This window comes from Rhinatrema bivittatum, chromosome 2 (assembly GCF_901001135.1).
Source record: "Rhinatrema bivittatum chromosome 2, aRhiBiv1.1, whole genome shotgun sequence".
Taxonomy (NCBI): domain Eukaryota; kingdom Metazoa; phylum Chordata; class Amphibia; order Gymnophiona; family Rhinatrematidae; genus Rhinatrema; species Rhinatrema bivittatum.
In genome coordinates this window covers 7986442-8003236 of record NC_042616.1, presented here as the reverse complement: position 1 = coordinate 8003236, position 16795 = coordinate 7986442, and the positions used below count along the sequence as shown (strand labels likewise).

Here is a 16795-nt window from a genome sequence, read left to right as displayed (position 1 = left end):
CCGATAATGTCTTGCAAAGGTATGCGGAGACTGCCAGGCTGCCGCCCTACAAATTTCCTGTGGCGACACCTGCTGACACTCCTCCCAAGACGTCGACTGCGAATGAGTAGAATGAGCCTCAAGGCCAGAAGGAAGAGGACGACCCTGAACCAGATAAGCAGAGGAAATCGCCTCCTTCAACCATCGGGCAATCGTTGACTTAGATGCCTTCTGCCCTTTTCTGGGCCCACTCCAAAGTACAAAGAGGTGGTCCGAAAGCCGAAAACCGTTCGTTACCTCTAAATAGCGTAACAGAGCCCTCTTCACGTCCAACTTCTGCAACTCCTTTATTTATTTATTTATGAAACTTTTAATATACAGACATTCATAGGGCATATCATGCCGGTTTACAAATAACTGAGGCAGGTAGAAAATACAATGAACAGGGGTGGGGAGAGGGGAGCAGGCAAGAAAGTGGTGAGAGGTGGGCAGGGGAAGAGCAGCAAGAAAGGATAGGGCAGAAGGAGAGAGAGGAATAGTCAACTTGATAAATAAACTAAAAGGAACATAATTGTAACTGGGTTCTAAGATTATAAGTTAAGGCGAGGTACTTATTTACAATAAATCCATAGCATGATTAATTGATAAGGGTTAAGGCTTTGTCAGTGATAAAGGGGGGGGGAGGGAGGGCGGGGGGGGAAACTTCTTTGGAAAACAATTCAGGGGGCTGGGGGGGAAGGGGTGATTGAGGGGTAAAAGGAGGGAGGACGGTGATGGAAGGGATAGGGAGTGGGCTAGGTTTGATTGGTATCTGGGTAGGCTTGCCTGAACAGCCAGGTTTTGATGCCTTTTTTGAAAGTCTGTAAGGAAGGCTCAAGTCGTAGGTAATGGGGAAGTGAATTCCAAAGGGTGGGGCCGGCTATGGTAAATGCTCTATCTCTGGTGTTGGAGAGGTGTGCAGTTTTGAGAGGTGGGGTGTGTAGGGTGCCTGCGAGGGCATTTCTGGTGGGTCGATTGGAGGTACGGAAGTGTGGCATGTCTTTAAGCCAGGCGGAATTGTTTTTATGAAGGGTGTTGTGCAGGATGGTAAGGGTTTTATATTTAATGCGGTATGGTATGGGAAGCCAGTGCAGGTCCCTCAGTATGGGGGTTATGTGTTCAGTCTTACGGGTATTGGTGGTAATTCTTGCCATCGCATTTTGAAGGATTTGTAGGGGTTTGATAGTAGAAGCAGGGAGGCCTAACATAAGGGAGTTGCAGTAATCTAGTTTGGAAAGGATAGTGGACTGCAGGACTAAGCGGAAATCATGTGCATGAAGGAGTGGTTTCAGTTTTTTAAGTATGTGAAGTTTGTAGAAGCCTCCTTTTATAAGGGACTTGATGTGTGGTTTGAAGTTGAGGTGTTGATCAAGTAGGATTCCTAGGTCTCTAACATTAGATATAGGAGGGTGGGTTGTGGTGGGGGCAGGAACTGTGGGGCAGGAAGTGTGCTCCGGTTGATTGGAAATGACGAGGATTTCAGTTTTATCTGCATTGAGTGTCAGGTGGAGATTGGCCAAAAGGGAGTTGATAGTGGAGAGGCAGGATTCCCAGTATTGAAGGGATGCCTTGAGTGTAGTTTGAATGGGGATGATGATTTGGACATCATCAGCATACAGAAAGAAAGTCAGCCCTAGGTCGGAGAGAAGTTGGCAGAGGGGGAGAAGATAGATGTTGAAGAGTGTAGAAGAGAGGGAGGATCCTTGGGGGACGCCTTGTGTGAGTGAGATATGTGAGAGTGTTAGTAGGTGGTGAAAAGGATTGGGGGTATGCTTGGAGGAAGAGCCAGGTTTTCAGATTCTTTTTGAAAGTGGGAGTGGAGGTTTCTGTGCGTAGGTGAAGAGGCATTGAATTCCAAAGGGAGGGGCCTGCGAGGGAAAGGGCTCTATTGGTGGTGGAAATGAGTCTTGTGGATTTTATGGAAGGAGGAATAAGGGTTCCTTGGAGTGATGAACGGGTAGGTTTAGTGGAGGTACGAGGAAGGAAAGGTGGGTTTAGTCAGTTGTAATGTTCGTTGGTGATACTTTTGTGGATGAGGGTAAGCGTCTTGTAAATAATTCGTGAGTGAATGGGAAGCCAGTGGAGATCAATGAGGGTGGGGGTAATGTGGTCTTTTTTTTTTTTACATTAGTGAGGATACGAGCGGTAGCGTTTTGAAGGAGTTGAAGAGGTTTGATGTGGGTGGCAGGGAGTCCAAGAAGGAGAGAGTTACAGTAGTCAATTTTAGAGAAAATTAAGGATTGGAGTACCGTACGGAAGTCAGAGAAGTAGAGAAGGGGTTTGAGTTTTTTGAGGGTTTGAAGTTTGAAATAGCAACTGCTAAGGATGGATTTGATGTATGGTTTGAAGGTAAGTTGGTAATCAAGTATGATACCAAGGTTTCTTGTGTTAGAAAGCAAGTTGGGGGAATGGAGAGTGGAAGGAATGGGTATGGATGCATGTTTAGAGGAGATGAGGAGGAGTTCGGTTTTTTGTGGATTGAGGGCTAGGTGCATGTCAGTGAGGAGCTGGTTTATGGAGGTGAGAATAGTGTTCCATTTTTGGATTGCGATGAGTACAGAGTTTGTGAAGGGGATGAGGATTTGCACATCATCCGCGTAGATGAAGTGTGTAATACCAAGGTTGGAGAGGAGGTTTGTAAGGGGGAGCATGTAAATGTTAAATAAGGTGGAGGAAAGGGAGGAACCTTGAGGAACGCCACAGTCGAGATTGACAGGGGGGGATGTAAAGTTGTCAGTGAGGACTGTGTAGGTACGGTTTTGGAGGAAGGACTTAATCCAAGAAAGAGCAGTACCTGAGATTCCTATACTAATGAGGGTGTTGATGAGGATGTTATGATTTACAGTGTCAAAGGCAGCGGAGATGTCCAGCATGGCAATGAGATAGGAGTTGCCGGCATCCATTCCTTTGATGAGGGTATCAGTAAGGAGAGAAGTAGAGATTCAGTACTGAGGTGTTTTCGGAATCCATATTGTGTAGGTGGGAGAATGTTGGATTGTTCTAGGTGGTCAGAGAGACGGTTGTTTACTAATTTCTCCATGACTTTGGAGAGGAAAGGGAGATTGGAGATAGGACGGAGGTTGGATAGGTTGGAGGGATCAAGGGAGGGTTTTTTTTAGAATGGGTTTGACCACAGCTTGTTTGAGGGAGTTCGGGACCAGGCCATGTTCCAAGGAACAGTTCACGATTTTGGAGAGTGGAGTGGCTATTGTTTTAGGGATAGCGAGTAGTAGTTTAGTAGGTATGGTTTCCGAGGGGTGGGAGGAAGGTCTCATCTTTTTTAAAATGTTCTCTATTTCTAGAGATGAGGAGGGTTCAAAGGAAGAGAGGAGGGTGTGTGTAGGTGGGGTGGGAGGGATTATGTTGTTGGTGTTGTGGGAATTTTTGGTATTGGGGGTAAACTTGGCAGTGATGTTGGATATTTTGTTTTTAAAGAAGAGGGCGATTTCATTACATCGGGTCTGTGTGATGGGGACTTGGGGTGAAGACACGTTGGGTTTGGTCAGATTTGAGACTAGGGTGAATAGTGCTTTCGGGTTGAATTGGAGGTGGTGAATTTTCTTGGCATAGTATTCTTTTTTGGTTGTTTGAATGGCGTTTCTATATGCATGCATGAGTTGGTAATAAACGGTCTTTGTGGCAGGGGAGGGGTGTTTACGCCAGTGTCTTTCAGCTGCTCTAAGTTGGATTTTTTGGGTTTTGAGTGTTTGGGTGTACCAGGGTTTTTTTGGATGAAGTGGTTTGTGTGATTGTTTTTTGGATGATAGGGCATAAGTTGTTGGCTATGTTTTGGGTGGTTTCTGCCCAGGAGGATATAGCACTATCTGCTGTCTCCAGGTCAATGTGATTTGGAATGTTGGAGCACGCCATTTCAAGAGTGTCTATGGGGCAGGTTTTACGAAGTTGGAAGGATTTGGGTTGAGGAGGAGAGGGGGGGGGGCGGGGGTGGTAGAGAGAGGGTTGTACTGATGATGGAGTGGTCAGACCAGGGAACCGGGAGGCATGTGGGGGTGTGGATGACATTGATGAGTGAGTTAGTAAAAATAAGGTCAAGGGTGTGACCTGCTTTGTGGGTTGGGGAGTGAATAAGTTGGGTGAAGCCCATTGCATCTAGGGATGAGATGAAGGCTTCGCATGTAGGGGATTGTGGAGAGGAGTTGACGTGGAGGTTAAAGTCGCCAAGGAGTATTGTAGGGATGTTGGGGGAGAGGGAGATGGTGAGGAATTCGATGAGGGGGGAGGGGTCTTTTTCTAGTAGACCAGGAGGGGTATAGATAAGGCAGATTTGTAGGGATTGAGATTTGAAAAAACCTACTTCGTATTGATTGGGAATATTGCAGGTTTGTGATGTGAGCTTGAATTCTTTTTTGGCTATGAGGAGTAGGCCGCCACCTCTTTTCTTTTACGGGGGATAGAGAAAATGTCATAGGTTTCAGCAGGAAGTTGGTTAATGAGGGGGGTGTCACAGGGTTTAAACCAGGTTTCAGTTAATGCGAAAATTTCTGGTTTGGACTCAGTTAAAATATCGTGGAGAAGGTGTGTTTTTTGTTTCAGTGATTGGGCGTTAATGAGTAGAAGAGAGATGAGTGAGAGGGTGAGGGCTTGCGAGGTGGGGGATATGGGGAGGGGGGTCAGACGTCTTTTTGGGTGTTGTGGGGGACTGTATGAGGGGAGGAATATTTTTGAGGGGTGTCTGTATAGATAATTGGGGGGGCAGGGGCTAGCGTGTGGAGGCATTGTTGGGGAGGGTGGCAAAATTGTGAAAGTAGATACCGAAAAGCAGTTGAAAAGGTTAATGCTATTATATCAGGTTAATGCAGTTGAAAAGAGTAATGTACATCGACAAAGTAATGCAATTGTATAGAGTAGGCTGGCATTTAGGTAGATTAGGTTATGAGATGTATATATTGTACAGTATTATACACTGAGACAGTCATGTGAATGAAACACACTTACGTATGATAGGCTTGGTGAGAAAGTATAGTGTTCTGGATGAATTATCTAGAGGAGGGAGGAGATTTGCCAACAGTCCATGTGGTGCATTTCGTGAGCGTGGTTTTCCTTGGGCAGGTTCTTGTCTCCGAGATGGCAGGTGGAGGGGCTCCTGGCAAGGCACTCTTGGTATTAGTTCAGTTGCTGGGTACAAATTGGGAGGTATATTGGGGTGCTGCTCGGGGTGATACGAAGGGGCGAAACAAAGGGGCAGGCCCCTTTGTCGCGCTCCTTCGTGCGCGCGACGCCTGGGAGGGGGGTGGTTTAAAAACCCCGCCGGTCGCGCCTCTGACGTCACCGCTGCGCCGTCTTGGTGGGCGGTTCTTTTTTGTGTTGCTGGCGGTGCGGGCGAGGGCTCGTGGCCGGGATCGAGGCCGGCTGGAGGAGGATCGAAGGCCCGGATCGAGGTCGGCTGGATGCTGTAGGCAAGGGCTCGTGGCCCTGCTTGTGGTCGGCAGAAGGAGGAGGTTCGCGGCGTTGCAGGTAAGAGGAGCTGCTGGACGACGGTGAGAGGGCCGGCGATCGGCGAGGGAGCACGATCAGGGTGAGCGGAACAGAAGGCCTTACCCCGACGGGCTCCAGCGCCGGTTGCGCAGGCCAAGTTCACCGCTGGGTTCCCTCTGAGGCGCCGGAGAAGCAAGAGGAGTGAGTCGGGGAGAGCGGCGGCTTAAAAACCCCGCCGGTCGCGCCTCTGACATCACCGCTGCGCCGTCTTGGTGGGCGGTTCTTTTTTGTGTTGCTGGCGGTGCGGGCGAGGGCTCGTGGCCGGGATCGAGGCCGGCTGGAGGAGGATCGAAGGCCCGGATCGAGGTCGGCTGGATGCTGTAGGCAAGGGCTCGTGGCCCTGCTTGTGGTCGGCAGAAGGAGGAGGTTCACGGCGTTGCAGGTAAGAGGAGCTGCTGGACGACGGTGAGAGGGCCGGCGATCGGCGAGGGAGCACGATCTTTACGGAAGCCGAATTGTGAGGGGTGCAGGATATTGTGGTCCTCAAGGAAGTCAGTGAGTTGGATGTTGACTACCTTCTCGAGGATCTTGGATATGAGGGGGAGGTTGGAAATGGGTCTGTAGTTTGCTGGGGTCGTGGGATCAAGAGTGGGTTTTTTTAGGAGGGGTTTGACTACAGCTAGTTTAAGGGGGTCTGGGACTTTGCCAGAGGTAAGTGAGCAGTTAATTATGTTTGCTATGGGTTTAGCAATAGTAGAAGGTATAGAGAGGAGGAATTTAGAGGGGATTGAGTCTGCTATGTGCGAGGCCGGTCTCATCTTTTTTAGGATGGATTCTATCTCTAGGGTGGAGGTGTGTTCAAGGGACTCAAGGGAGTCGAGGAGGTGTCTAGTATTACTGGGGGGGGAGGTCTGGGGGAGGGTTTGGAGGGGAGGCGCTGAAGGATGCTGTTGATTTTGGTCTGGAAATACCTTGCGATTTCTTCGCATTTTGTGTCGGTATTTCCTTCGTGGGAGAAGGGAGTGGGGGATTTAGTAAGATCAGCAACATAGGAGAATAGGGCTTTAGGGTTGAATTGGTAGCAGTGAATTTTGGAGGAATAGAAGTCACGTTTGGCTTGGAGGGTGGCTTGGCGGTAGTTGTGTATGGTCTGTTTGTATATAGCTTTATGAGTAGAAGAGGGTTGTCTGCGCCAGATGCGTTCCTTGGATCTGAGGTCCTGCTTTGCCTTTTTTAACTGGTTGGTATACCAGGGTTGTTTTTCTCTCGATGAAAGGGGGATTTCTTTGTGTACAGTTGGACAGAGTTCGTCAGCTATAGTGGTTGTGATGTTATTCCATGATTGTAAGGCTGTATCTGGATTGGAGAGGTCAAGGTTCTTGGTTGCTTTTTCAAGTGCAAGGGCGAGTTCTTCTGAGGGGCATGTTTTGCGAAAGGATATGGTTTTGTTCTGTGATTGAGATGTATTGGTAGCGAGGCTGGTAGAGAGGGAGGCATTGATAATGAAGTGGTCTGACCAAGGGATGGGGGTGGTGGAGGGGGTGTTGGAAGCTGAGATGAAGGAGTTAATGAAGAGGAGGTCAAGGGTATGACCAGCTCTGTGTGTGGGTGTGGTGATGAGCTGTCTATAATCTAGGGCTTTGAGAGTGGTCAGTAAGGTGTCACATGCTGAGGTGATTGGGCTGGCGTCTATGTGGAGATTGAAGTCGCCAAGTATGATGGATGGGCGATCGGGTTTAAGGTTGTCAACGATAAATTCTATGAGGGGGGATGGGTCATGGTCAAGTATGCCAGGGGGGGCATAGATGAGACATACCTGTAGGGTGGTGGATTTGAAGAGTCCTATTTCTAGTTTGTGAAGGGGTTGGGTCGGTTGGAGTTTTAGGTTAAGATATTTTTTAGCTGCTAGGAGTAAACCACCGCCTCTTTTTTTGGGTCTTGGGATGGAGAAGATATCGTAGGCTTGTTGTGGGAGTTGGTTTAGGAAAACCTGGTCAGTGTCTTTTAACCAGGTTTCCGTGATGGCACATAGGTCTAGGCTGTTGTCAGAGAGGATGTCGTAGAGGATAGGCGCTTTTTTGAGGATAGATTGGGAGTTGAATAATGAAATGGCTAGTGTTGCTAGGCCTAGGAGTTGTGTGAGGGGTGTGATCAAAATGGGGATTAAGGATTTCTGGTGGTTGCAAGGATGGGTTTGGGAAAGGGTGGTTTTGCGTAGGGTGGGGTGGTGAATAATGGGAATTGTGGAGTGGCACATGTTGGATTGTAGGTAGGTAGGGGGCAGGGAAGGAAGAGATGGTGCAGTGGGCTGCTGTAAGTCCACACAGAGGGAATGAGGGTGGGATTTAGAAACAGGGTGGAGAAGTTATACAGTTATACATTTATACAGTTACATGTGACATAGTGTGGTACGGTTATAAGGTTTAACTGGGGTATGTACTTGCAATAGAACTTCTCTTGTATAAATAGGAAGCTGCAAGAGAGAAACATTAATGGGGATTATACAGTTGGAGGATTGCACAATTGGAGTAAACACTTAGAATGCTTTCAATATACCATTGATATGAAGGAGAGAAGCTGGATCAAGCATGTACGGCATTTGGATCAATCGGCAGTATTTTGGTAGATGATGAGTGGGTTGCAGGGCGGTAAAGTTAAGGGGGAGGGCGGGTGAAAGGCAGGGGGGAGCGACAGGGAGGATACAGTCACAAAGTTGTCACACAAAGGGGCACACTAAGGGGCAGGCCCCTTAGTCGCGCTCCTTCGGCGCGAGACGCCAGGGGCTTGCCTGCTTCTTTTAAACGTCTTTCTGTGCCGGATGTGAGGCACCAGGAGTGGGCGGTTCTTCTGCGGCAATATGGGTCTCGCGCTGGAGCACAGGAGCAGGAGGCCGAGGGCAGCAAGTCAGCGTGCGGCGGTAGAAAGCGGCAAAGAGGGAGAGCCCAGGTCCCGGCCTTACTTTTAAATGGCTGGGAAGCCCGCCCCCGATGAGGTCAGTGCCGTGTTGCGTTTCCTTCTGGGTAGGGGAGGTGGTGCGGCTCCGAAACGTCCGTGCGGCCTGTAGAGGAGCTCCGGACCCCGATATGGGTCTCGCGCTGGAGCGCGGGAGCAGGAGGCCGAGGGCAGCAAGACTGCCACTAGAAAAACTGCCACTAGAAAAACTCCTTTGCCTCTGGCGAAGAAGAATCCACCCCCGCAAAGGAAGGAAGTTCCACCGACTGAGTCACATGAAAAGAGGACACCACCTTCGAGAGAAAAGAGGGGAACGGTTCTCAGGGAGACTCCCGCCTCGGAAATCCTCAAGAAGGGCTCCCTGCACGACAAGGCCTGAGGCTCGGACACCCATCTAGCGGAAGAAACTGCCACTAGAAAAACCGTCTTCAAGGTCAGATCCTTCAACGTCACCCGACGCAATGGGTCAAAAGGAGCCGAACAAAGCGCCTTGAGTACCAGGGTCAACCGCCAAGAAGAACAAGGACTCCCGACCGGAGGGCGAAGGTGCTTAACGCCCCGCAAAAAATGAACCACATCCGGGTGAGAGGCAAGAGGCACTCCCTGCACCTTCCCTCGAAAACTGCCCAGAGCCGCCACCTGCACCTGCAGCGAATTGAATGCCAACCCCTTGGCTAGCCCTGCCTGTAAGAAATCCAGAACCTCTGGAATAGACGCCCTGGCGGGCTGGACACTGTGGTCGATACACAAGGCCTCAAAGACTCTCCATACTCGGACATATGCCATAGACGTAGAAGTCTTGCGGGAACGTAAGAACGTGGCCACCACTGCATCAGAGTAACCCTTACTCTTCAACCGACGCCTTTCGAAAGCCATGCCGCTAGACAAAAGCGATCTGCCTCTGTGAAACAGACGGGCCCCTGCCGCAGAAGCGTGGGAGACGGATGAAACCTCAGTGGACCGTCCACTGCCAGAGCCAAAAGATCCGCGAACCACGGACACCTTGGCCACTCCGGGGCCACTAGAATCACCTTTCCGGCGTGCCTTTCGATGCGGCGCAGGACTTTGCCCACCAACGGCCATGGGGGAAACACGTACAGGAGAATGCCCCTGGGCCAGGGGAGGACCAGGGCGTCCACCCCCTCCGCCCCCGGTTCCCGCCGATGACTGAAGAACCGGGGGGCCTTGGCGTTGCGGTGAGTCGCCATCAGATCCATGGCCGACGTGGACCACCGGTTGCACAGACGATGAAAGGCGTCGGAGAGCTCCCACTCTCCGGGATCCAGTTGGTGGCGACTGAGGAAATCCGCTTGGACATTGTCCACGCCGGCAATGTGAGACGCCGCTATCCGGTAAAGATGCGCCTCCGCCCAGCGGAGCAAAAGCTGTGCCTCCGCCGCCACCGGACGGCTCCTGGTGCCACCCTGACGATTGATGTATGCTACTGTCGTCGCATTGTCGGAGAGCACCCTCACCGACTTGCCCTCCACCAAAGGTAGGAGGGCCTGAAGCGCAAAGCGAACCGCTCTGGTCTCTAAGCGATTGATCGACCAGGAGGCCTCCTGCCTGGTCCACTGACCCTGGACCGACGTATCCCGACAGACCGCTCCCCATCCGGAGAGGCTGGCATCCGTGGTCACTACTGTCCAGCAGGATGTCTCCAGGTCCATCCCCTGACGCAAGTTGTGCGGAGAAAGCCACCACTGCAGACTGGAACGCACCGCCCTCGACAGTGGAAGGACAGTGTCGTAAAGATGCGAGCGAGGCTTCCAGCGGGACAACAAATCTGAGTGATGAGGACGCATATGTGCAAATGCCCATGGCACGAGATCGATGGTCGAGGCCATGAAGCCCAGGACCTGCAAATTATCCCAGGCCGTAGGATGAGAGAGAGATTGGAATTCCGTCACCTGTTGCATGAGCTTCCAGACTCTTTCCTCCGTCAGAAAGACCTTCCCTAAGACCGTATCAAAACGAGCCCCTAGGAATACCAAGTTCTGAGAGGGGGGTCAGATGGCTCTTTGCGGGCTTTGACCACCCATCCCAAGGAGCCCAACTTCCAGAGGACCCGTTGTACCGCGTCCCTGCAGAGACTTTCCGACTTCGCTCGAACCAACCAATTGTCCAGGTACGGATGGACCAAGATCCCCTCCCGTCGCAATGCGGCCACAACCCCCTGTTACCGGAATAGTGGTCCTTTTGGTAACCGCGGCAACTGCGGAATCAATCTTGGGAAGCCTGAGGAGCTCCAACGCGTCCTCCGGGAGCCGGTACAATTTTTCCATCGCTTGGCCGACCTTTAAACCTAGCTCCGGATTTTCCCATTCCTTATACAATAAGTCCGTGACAGACCAGTGAGAGGAACGAGCCGGACCTCAGAGACCCACCATGACGGGGTCCATAGATCCAACCCTGGAATCCTCAGGGGGGACTTCCATAGCGAGCTCCTCTAGAATTACCGGTATCAGCAGCCCTAGCTCATCTCTTCGAAACAGGCGCACCACCTTGGGATCATCGCCGTCAGTCGCCTGGACCGTCCCCGGCTTGGCCGGCTGAGGATGAAGCTCAGGATCCTCTTCCTGTCCGTCGCCAGCCGGTATCGGGGGCGCTGGATCGTCGTCCAATGAGTCCGATTGAGAAGACAACGTCAGCTTTTCCCGAGAATGGAGAGGACGCTTCGGCTTGGGGGCATCCGCCCCCTCCGACTGCCTGGACCGTTTCCGTGAAGAAGACTCCCGGGGCAACCTGGAGCGCGACCTCCGTCCAGATCTGCGAGCCTTGAAGAACTTGCGCATCATATCCACAAAGTGGGAGGAGAACGAGGAAGAAGAACCATCCGACTCCAGATCCTCATATGAGGAACCCCTGGTTGGAGCTATCGGCCCCATGCCCCCACCAGGAGCAGCCGGCCTCGGGGAGAGCGGAGGAGGAGAAGAACCATCAGCCAGCGCTGTCTTTTCCTGGTCCCGGAAGGTTGCTAACAGAGCCTCCGGGGCTCCCGACGCGATCTGGAGCCTTGCCCAGGCTCCTTTCCAAGTAAATCCCGGGAGGAGCCTTCCCCCCCGGAGAGACAGGCCGTGCAGACCCGGGCTCGATTTGTTGAGTACCCGAAAAAAGAACCGTGGCGTTCGGCGCAATTTCCCGGTAAGTAGGCCGCACCACGCGGCAAATCCCCGGGCTCGATTTTTTGCGTATCCGAAAAAAGAACCGCGGATTTCCCGGTTCCCCTGGGCCGAAAAAACTGCAAAAAAGCAGCGAAAAAGGAGCGAACAGCCGGTCGGCGGAGACCCTAACTCCAGGCAAGTTTTAAAAACGAAGTTTTAAAAAATTGAAAACTTTACCTTAAACTGAAGAAAACGGCAGGCTGGACGAGGATGAGTGGCCGAGACACCCGGCATCACCCCGAACCACGACAGAAGTAGGGTCCCCAACCCTCTGCTCTGCAGCCTCTAATACCAGGGGGGATGGTCCCACCAGGACCTGACAACCCCCTGGGAGGCTCGATGCTGCACTGCCTTTTTTTTTTTTTAATTGGAAGGAACCCTACCAAGATCCCTAACCTGAAGAACAACGGCAGCACTAAGCTAAAGAACCAAATCCCTAACTTTGCACCACCGAGAGACACTAGGCTTTGCACCTCCACCATCTGCTGGAGACAGAAGAATACTGGCAGACACTAGGTGGCATCTCAGGGGTATAGGACAGAGTCCGCAAAGTCTTCTTCTGTCTCCATCTGCTGGTGGGGAGGCAAAACCCATCTGTCCTGGACTGATCTGGGTACGTACAGGGAAGTCACAAACGACCTTCAGTGAATCAGCCCCTGGGTCTGCTAAAGATTCAGATCACGCAATCCTTACCCAGGGAGATGAGGGTCTCATAGTTCTCCTTCATCACCTCCCTGTAAAGCTCCTTCTGCCCTTCATCTAAATACTCCCACTCCTCCTGGGAGAAAGAGACAGCGATGTCCTCAAACGTCACCGGCACCTGAAACACAAACCAGAAACACTCACCGACACGGAGAGGGTCAGTGTGCATTAGATCTCAGCTGGATTTATCCTCCTAGTATACCATCATGGTGAACCACACTAAATAAAGTGCAGAAAAGAAGAAATGAAGGAGAGAGAAGAATGTAAAGAAATCACAGGTAGCAAAAAGTGAAAATGATAAAGCCACAGAAGCTGCTGCTGTGAGGGAAGGAGAACCATGAAGAAGAGCCTGAGGGGCTGCAGGAAATGAATTTAATGTGTGGACTGGGGCTGAATGGTAACACCTGGTACTGCATCCCTTGCCCACCTCCTGCCAGTCTCCTACCTGCTGAGCAGAAAGCCCTGCAGCCATTCTCCTGCCCCTTCTCCAGAGCAGGATTTCCAGCCCCGGCTCCCTCCCTGCACGGTCCCTGGGGTGGGGGATGGGATCAGTCCCAGGCTGCATCCCCTGCCCCCTTCCTGCCAGTCTCCTACCTGCTGAGCAGAAAGCCCTGCAGCCATTCTCCTGCCCCTTCTCCAGAGCAGGATTTCCAGCCCCGGCTCCCTCCCTGCACGGTCCCTGGGGTGGGGGATGGGAGCAGTCCCAGGCAGCGTCCCCTGCCCCCCTCCTGCCAGTCTCCTACCTGCTGAGCAGAAAGCCCTGCAGCCATTCTCCTGCCCCTTCTCCAGAGCAGGATTTCCAGCCCTGGCTCCCTCCCTGCACCGTCCCTGGGGTGGGGGATGGGATCAGTCCCAGGCTGCATCCCCTGCCCCCCTCCTGCCAGTCTCCTACCTGCTGAGCAGAAAGCCCTGCAGCCATTCTCCTGCCCCTTCTCCAGAGCAGGATTTCCAGCCCCGGCTCCCTCCCTGCACGGTCCCTGGGGTGGGAGGGGATGGGATCAGTCCCAGGCTGCATCCCCTGCCCCCCTCCTGCCAGTCTCCTACCTGCTGAGCAGAAAGCCCTGCAGCCATTCTCCTGCCCCTTCTCCAGAGCAGGATTTCCAGCCCCGGCTCCCTCCCTGCACCGTCCCTGGGGTGGGGGATGGGATCAGTCCCAGGCTGCATCCCCTGCCCCCCTCCTGCCAGTCTCCTACCTGCTGAGCAGAAAGCCCTGCAGCCATTCTCCTGCCCCTTCTCCAGAGCAGGATTTCCAGCCCCTGCTCCCTCCCTGCCCGGTCCCTGGGGTGGGGACGAGTTTGGGCTCTGCTGGGTGAAGCCGCTCAGCTTTTCCCTTAATGGTGAAGGAGAAAGAGAAAAAGAGGAAGAAGAGAGAGCTTATTCACTTCCTCCTCCTCGCCCCACCTCCAAGACGATTGTGACCAATCAGAGCCAGAGGGGCGGTACTTTTCCCTCTCTCTGTTCAGTGTGACCAATCAGAGTCCAAAGGACAGAATCAGCTTCTTCTGTCTCTGCCCACACACAGACTGAGCCAGAGGGGCGTGGTTTTCTCGGCAATCGGCTCGCAGGAAGATAATGACCAATCAGTGCCGGAGGGGCGGGGTTTACTCCTTCCCCACTCTCAGGAGGATTCTGACAGTTGTGACAGTGGGGGCAAGAACTTCCTGCCCCAAAGAGATTGCGGGACCTGCTCCTATCTGCACCCTGAAAAGAAACATTTGACCAATCAGCGGCAGAGGGCTGAGTGCCCGCCCCCTGCCCGGTGAGAGCGCAGATTCAAACTCCGATAACTTTATTGGCAGGACAATCCTGCATCTGTTGCCATAGTAACGCAGAGAAGCCTTGCAATAAAAAGGAGAAGCCCGGGAAAGAATTAGAAATTCTGCCCGCGGGGAGTGAGGGGCCGCGCCGACGCCGGGAGCTCCCTCCCTCCGTCCCCGGGAAAGAATTAGAAAATCTGCCCGCAGGGAGCGAGGGGCCACGCTGATGCCGGGAGCTCCCTCAGGGTTCAGAGACCCTCAGGATGCACTGAGCCCTGCATTAAGCCTGAAACTCGGTGCCAGTGCGGGAGGTAAAATCAAACTCCCAAGGCTCTGCTAATGCAGGGGCGGTTACAAACTGCCCCCACATTATAACTCGGGGCACGGGGGTTGTGAGCTAACGGTGCTATTACTGTTGGATTCGTGGACCCTTGGGCCGATCGGAGTCGGAGGAAGAACTGCTGGATGTGGTTGCAGTAGCGACCCCGACCGGGAGGCGGCGAGGACAGGCTGGTGGCTGGCCGACGGTGGAACTCTGGGAGCCCTATGCGACCAAGGGCTTTGGCAAGGAGAGAGGTGAAGATGGTGCTGGCACTGTGTCGAGAGAACCTTCGCCCTGGAAGCCGATCCTCCCCCGAGAGGAGCTCGTAGGAGTTCGGCCGCTGGGACTTAGGAGATTCACCCTGGAAGCCGGAGTCTCCCCAGGAGGAGCCCGTAGAGACCCGGCCGCTGGGACTTAGGAGGGCCCGCGGGGGCCTGGTCAGCTGTAGTCCAAGGTTGAGTGCCGACAGGTCGTTGCTCGCCAGTCCAGAGCCAGGAACCAAAGGATCACCGTAACCCAGTCCTAGGTCAGGAGCCAGAGAATCAAAGTAAGCCGGTCCGGGGTCAGAAGCCAGAGGGTCAACGAAAGCCGGTCCGGGGTCAGAAGCCAGAGAATCAACGAAAGCCGGTCCGGGGTCAGAAGCCAGAGAATCAACGTAGCCGGTCCGAGGTCAGAAGCCAGAGAAAACCAAATGCCAGTCCGGGGTCAGGAGCCAAGAATGAACGAGAGCCAATCCGAGTCAGGAACCAAGAGGAACACCGCAGTCAGGAACAGCAACTGGAGACAGGAACAAACCTGGGAACCTCGTTGCAAGGCGACGTTCAGGTACAGCTGCAGGGCTAAAGTACCCTGGAGGCGTCTGATGTCATCAGGGGGCGTCCCCAAGGTTTCCCGCGCTGGCCCCTTTAAATTATTGAGTGAGACGCGCGCACGCGTCTAGGGGGCGGGGCTTAGCGCCGCGAGGCGCCGGCTGCTCCAGCGAGGCAGGGAAGCGGCAGCAGAAGCAGCTGTAGGCCCGGGCGAGCTGGGGAGACGCCGGGCCTGCGGCCGCCGGCGTCCCTGGGGGCCCGGGGAGCGCGGGAGCCGCGCCAACCCGCGAGCAGGTGAGTGGCGATTCCGGGGGCGACCCGGAATCGCAACAGTACCCCCCCTCCTACGCCCCCTCCCGGGGGGCCGTGGTTTATCCGGATGTGCCAAATGAAATTGATGAAGGAGCGCCTTGTTGAGAATGTGGGCGGAGGGCTCCCACGAGTTCTCTTCAGGGCCATAACCCTCCCAGGACAGGAGGTATTCCCACCGATGACGGCGGAACCGGACATCCAGCACCTCTTTAACCGTGTACGTGACCCCAGGATCCGCAGTGACAGCCGTAGGTCGCGGTGGCAAAGGATGAAAGCGGGAGAGGACCACCGGCTTCAGGAGGGAGACATGGAAGACGTCATGTATGCGAAGGGTGGAGGGGAGGCGTAGGCGGTAGGAAACCGCGCCAACACGTTCAGCCACCTGAAAGGGCCCAATGTAACGAGGCGCAAGCCTCATGGACGGGAGCCGGAGCTGGATGTTCCTAGTACTGAGCCAAACTCTGGAACCGGGCAGAAACACGGGAGCGGGTCGCCGAGACTTGTCTGCGTACGCCTTGAAGCGTGCGGCGGTGTGGCGGAGCTTCTCTTGCGTGGAGAGCCAAAGCTGTTGAATTTGGCTGGCCGTCAGTTGCGCTGCTGGCGAGGGGGTAGGAACAGACAGCGGGAGAGGTGGCTTGGGGACCCTCCCATATACCATCTTGAAGGGAGACTGTTGCGTGGCGGAGTGTCGATGGCGGTTGTACGAGAACTCCGCCCACGGAAGAAGAGTAGCCCAATTGTCCTGCTGTTCCCTTACGAAGGCTCGAAGGAACGTCTTCAGGGTTCGGTTCGTGCGCTCCACTTGGCCGTTGCCCTGGGGGTGAAACGCCGTGGTCAAGTCTAATTGAACCCCAAATTTCTGACAAAGTGCCCACCAGTATTTCGCCGTAAATTGGGGCCCCCGGTCAGAAGCGATGTGCTGCGGTAAGCCATGCAGGCGGAAGATATGTCGGATGAACAACTCCGCTAACTCCGGGGCTATAGGCAACTTGACTAGGGGCACGAAATGGGCCATCTTTGAGAAGCAGTCAATGGTGACCCAAACCACCGTTTTCCCCTGGGACGGCGGCAGCTCTACCACAAAGTCCGTGGAAATGTGCATCCAGGGTTCCGTAGGTATCGAGAGAGGTTGGAGGAGACCCCAGGGACGTCCTGGTAACGGCTTTTGCTGTGCGCACGTGGGACACGACTGAACATACAGGTGGACGTCCTCCTTCACTCGTGGCCACCAATAGAACTCGGTTAGAAGCTCCAGAGTCCGAGAGATCCCAGGGTGGCCCGCTGTCAGCGAGTCGTGCGCCCAAGCTAGCACCTTCTCCCTCG

General features: G+C 53.7%; 1 protein-coding gene across 2 annotated transcripts in view; it reads right to left on the bottom strand.

The window, feature by feature from the left end:
* The window catches only part of LOC115083480 (oocyte zinc finger protein XlCOF26-like), a 32599-nt gene extending 18984 nt beyond the window's left edge, over positions 1-13615 (bottom strand). The window contains exons 1-2 of one of the 2 annotated variants that reach the window (XM_029587334.1): positions 13466-13615; positions 12264-12390 (exon numbers count right to left, since the gene is read on the bottom strand). In XM_029587334.1, coding sequence (XP_029443194.1) covers positions 12264-12390; positions 13466-13492 — 154 coding nt within the window. In that variant the 5' untranslated portion in view covers positions 13493-13615. Of the gene's footprint in view, positions 1-12263; positions 12391-12416; positions 12690-13465 lie in introns of those variants that run through there. The other variant, XM_029587335.1, reaches the window with a different exon arrangement.
* Between the last annotated feature and the right edge of the window lie 3180 nt (positions 13616-16795).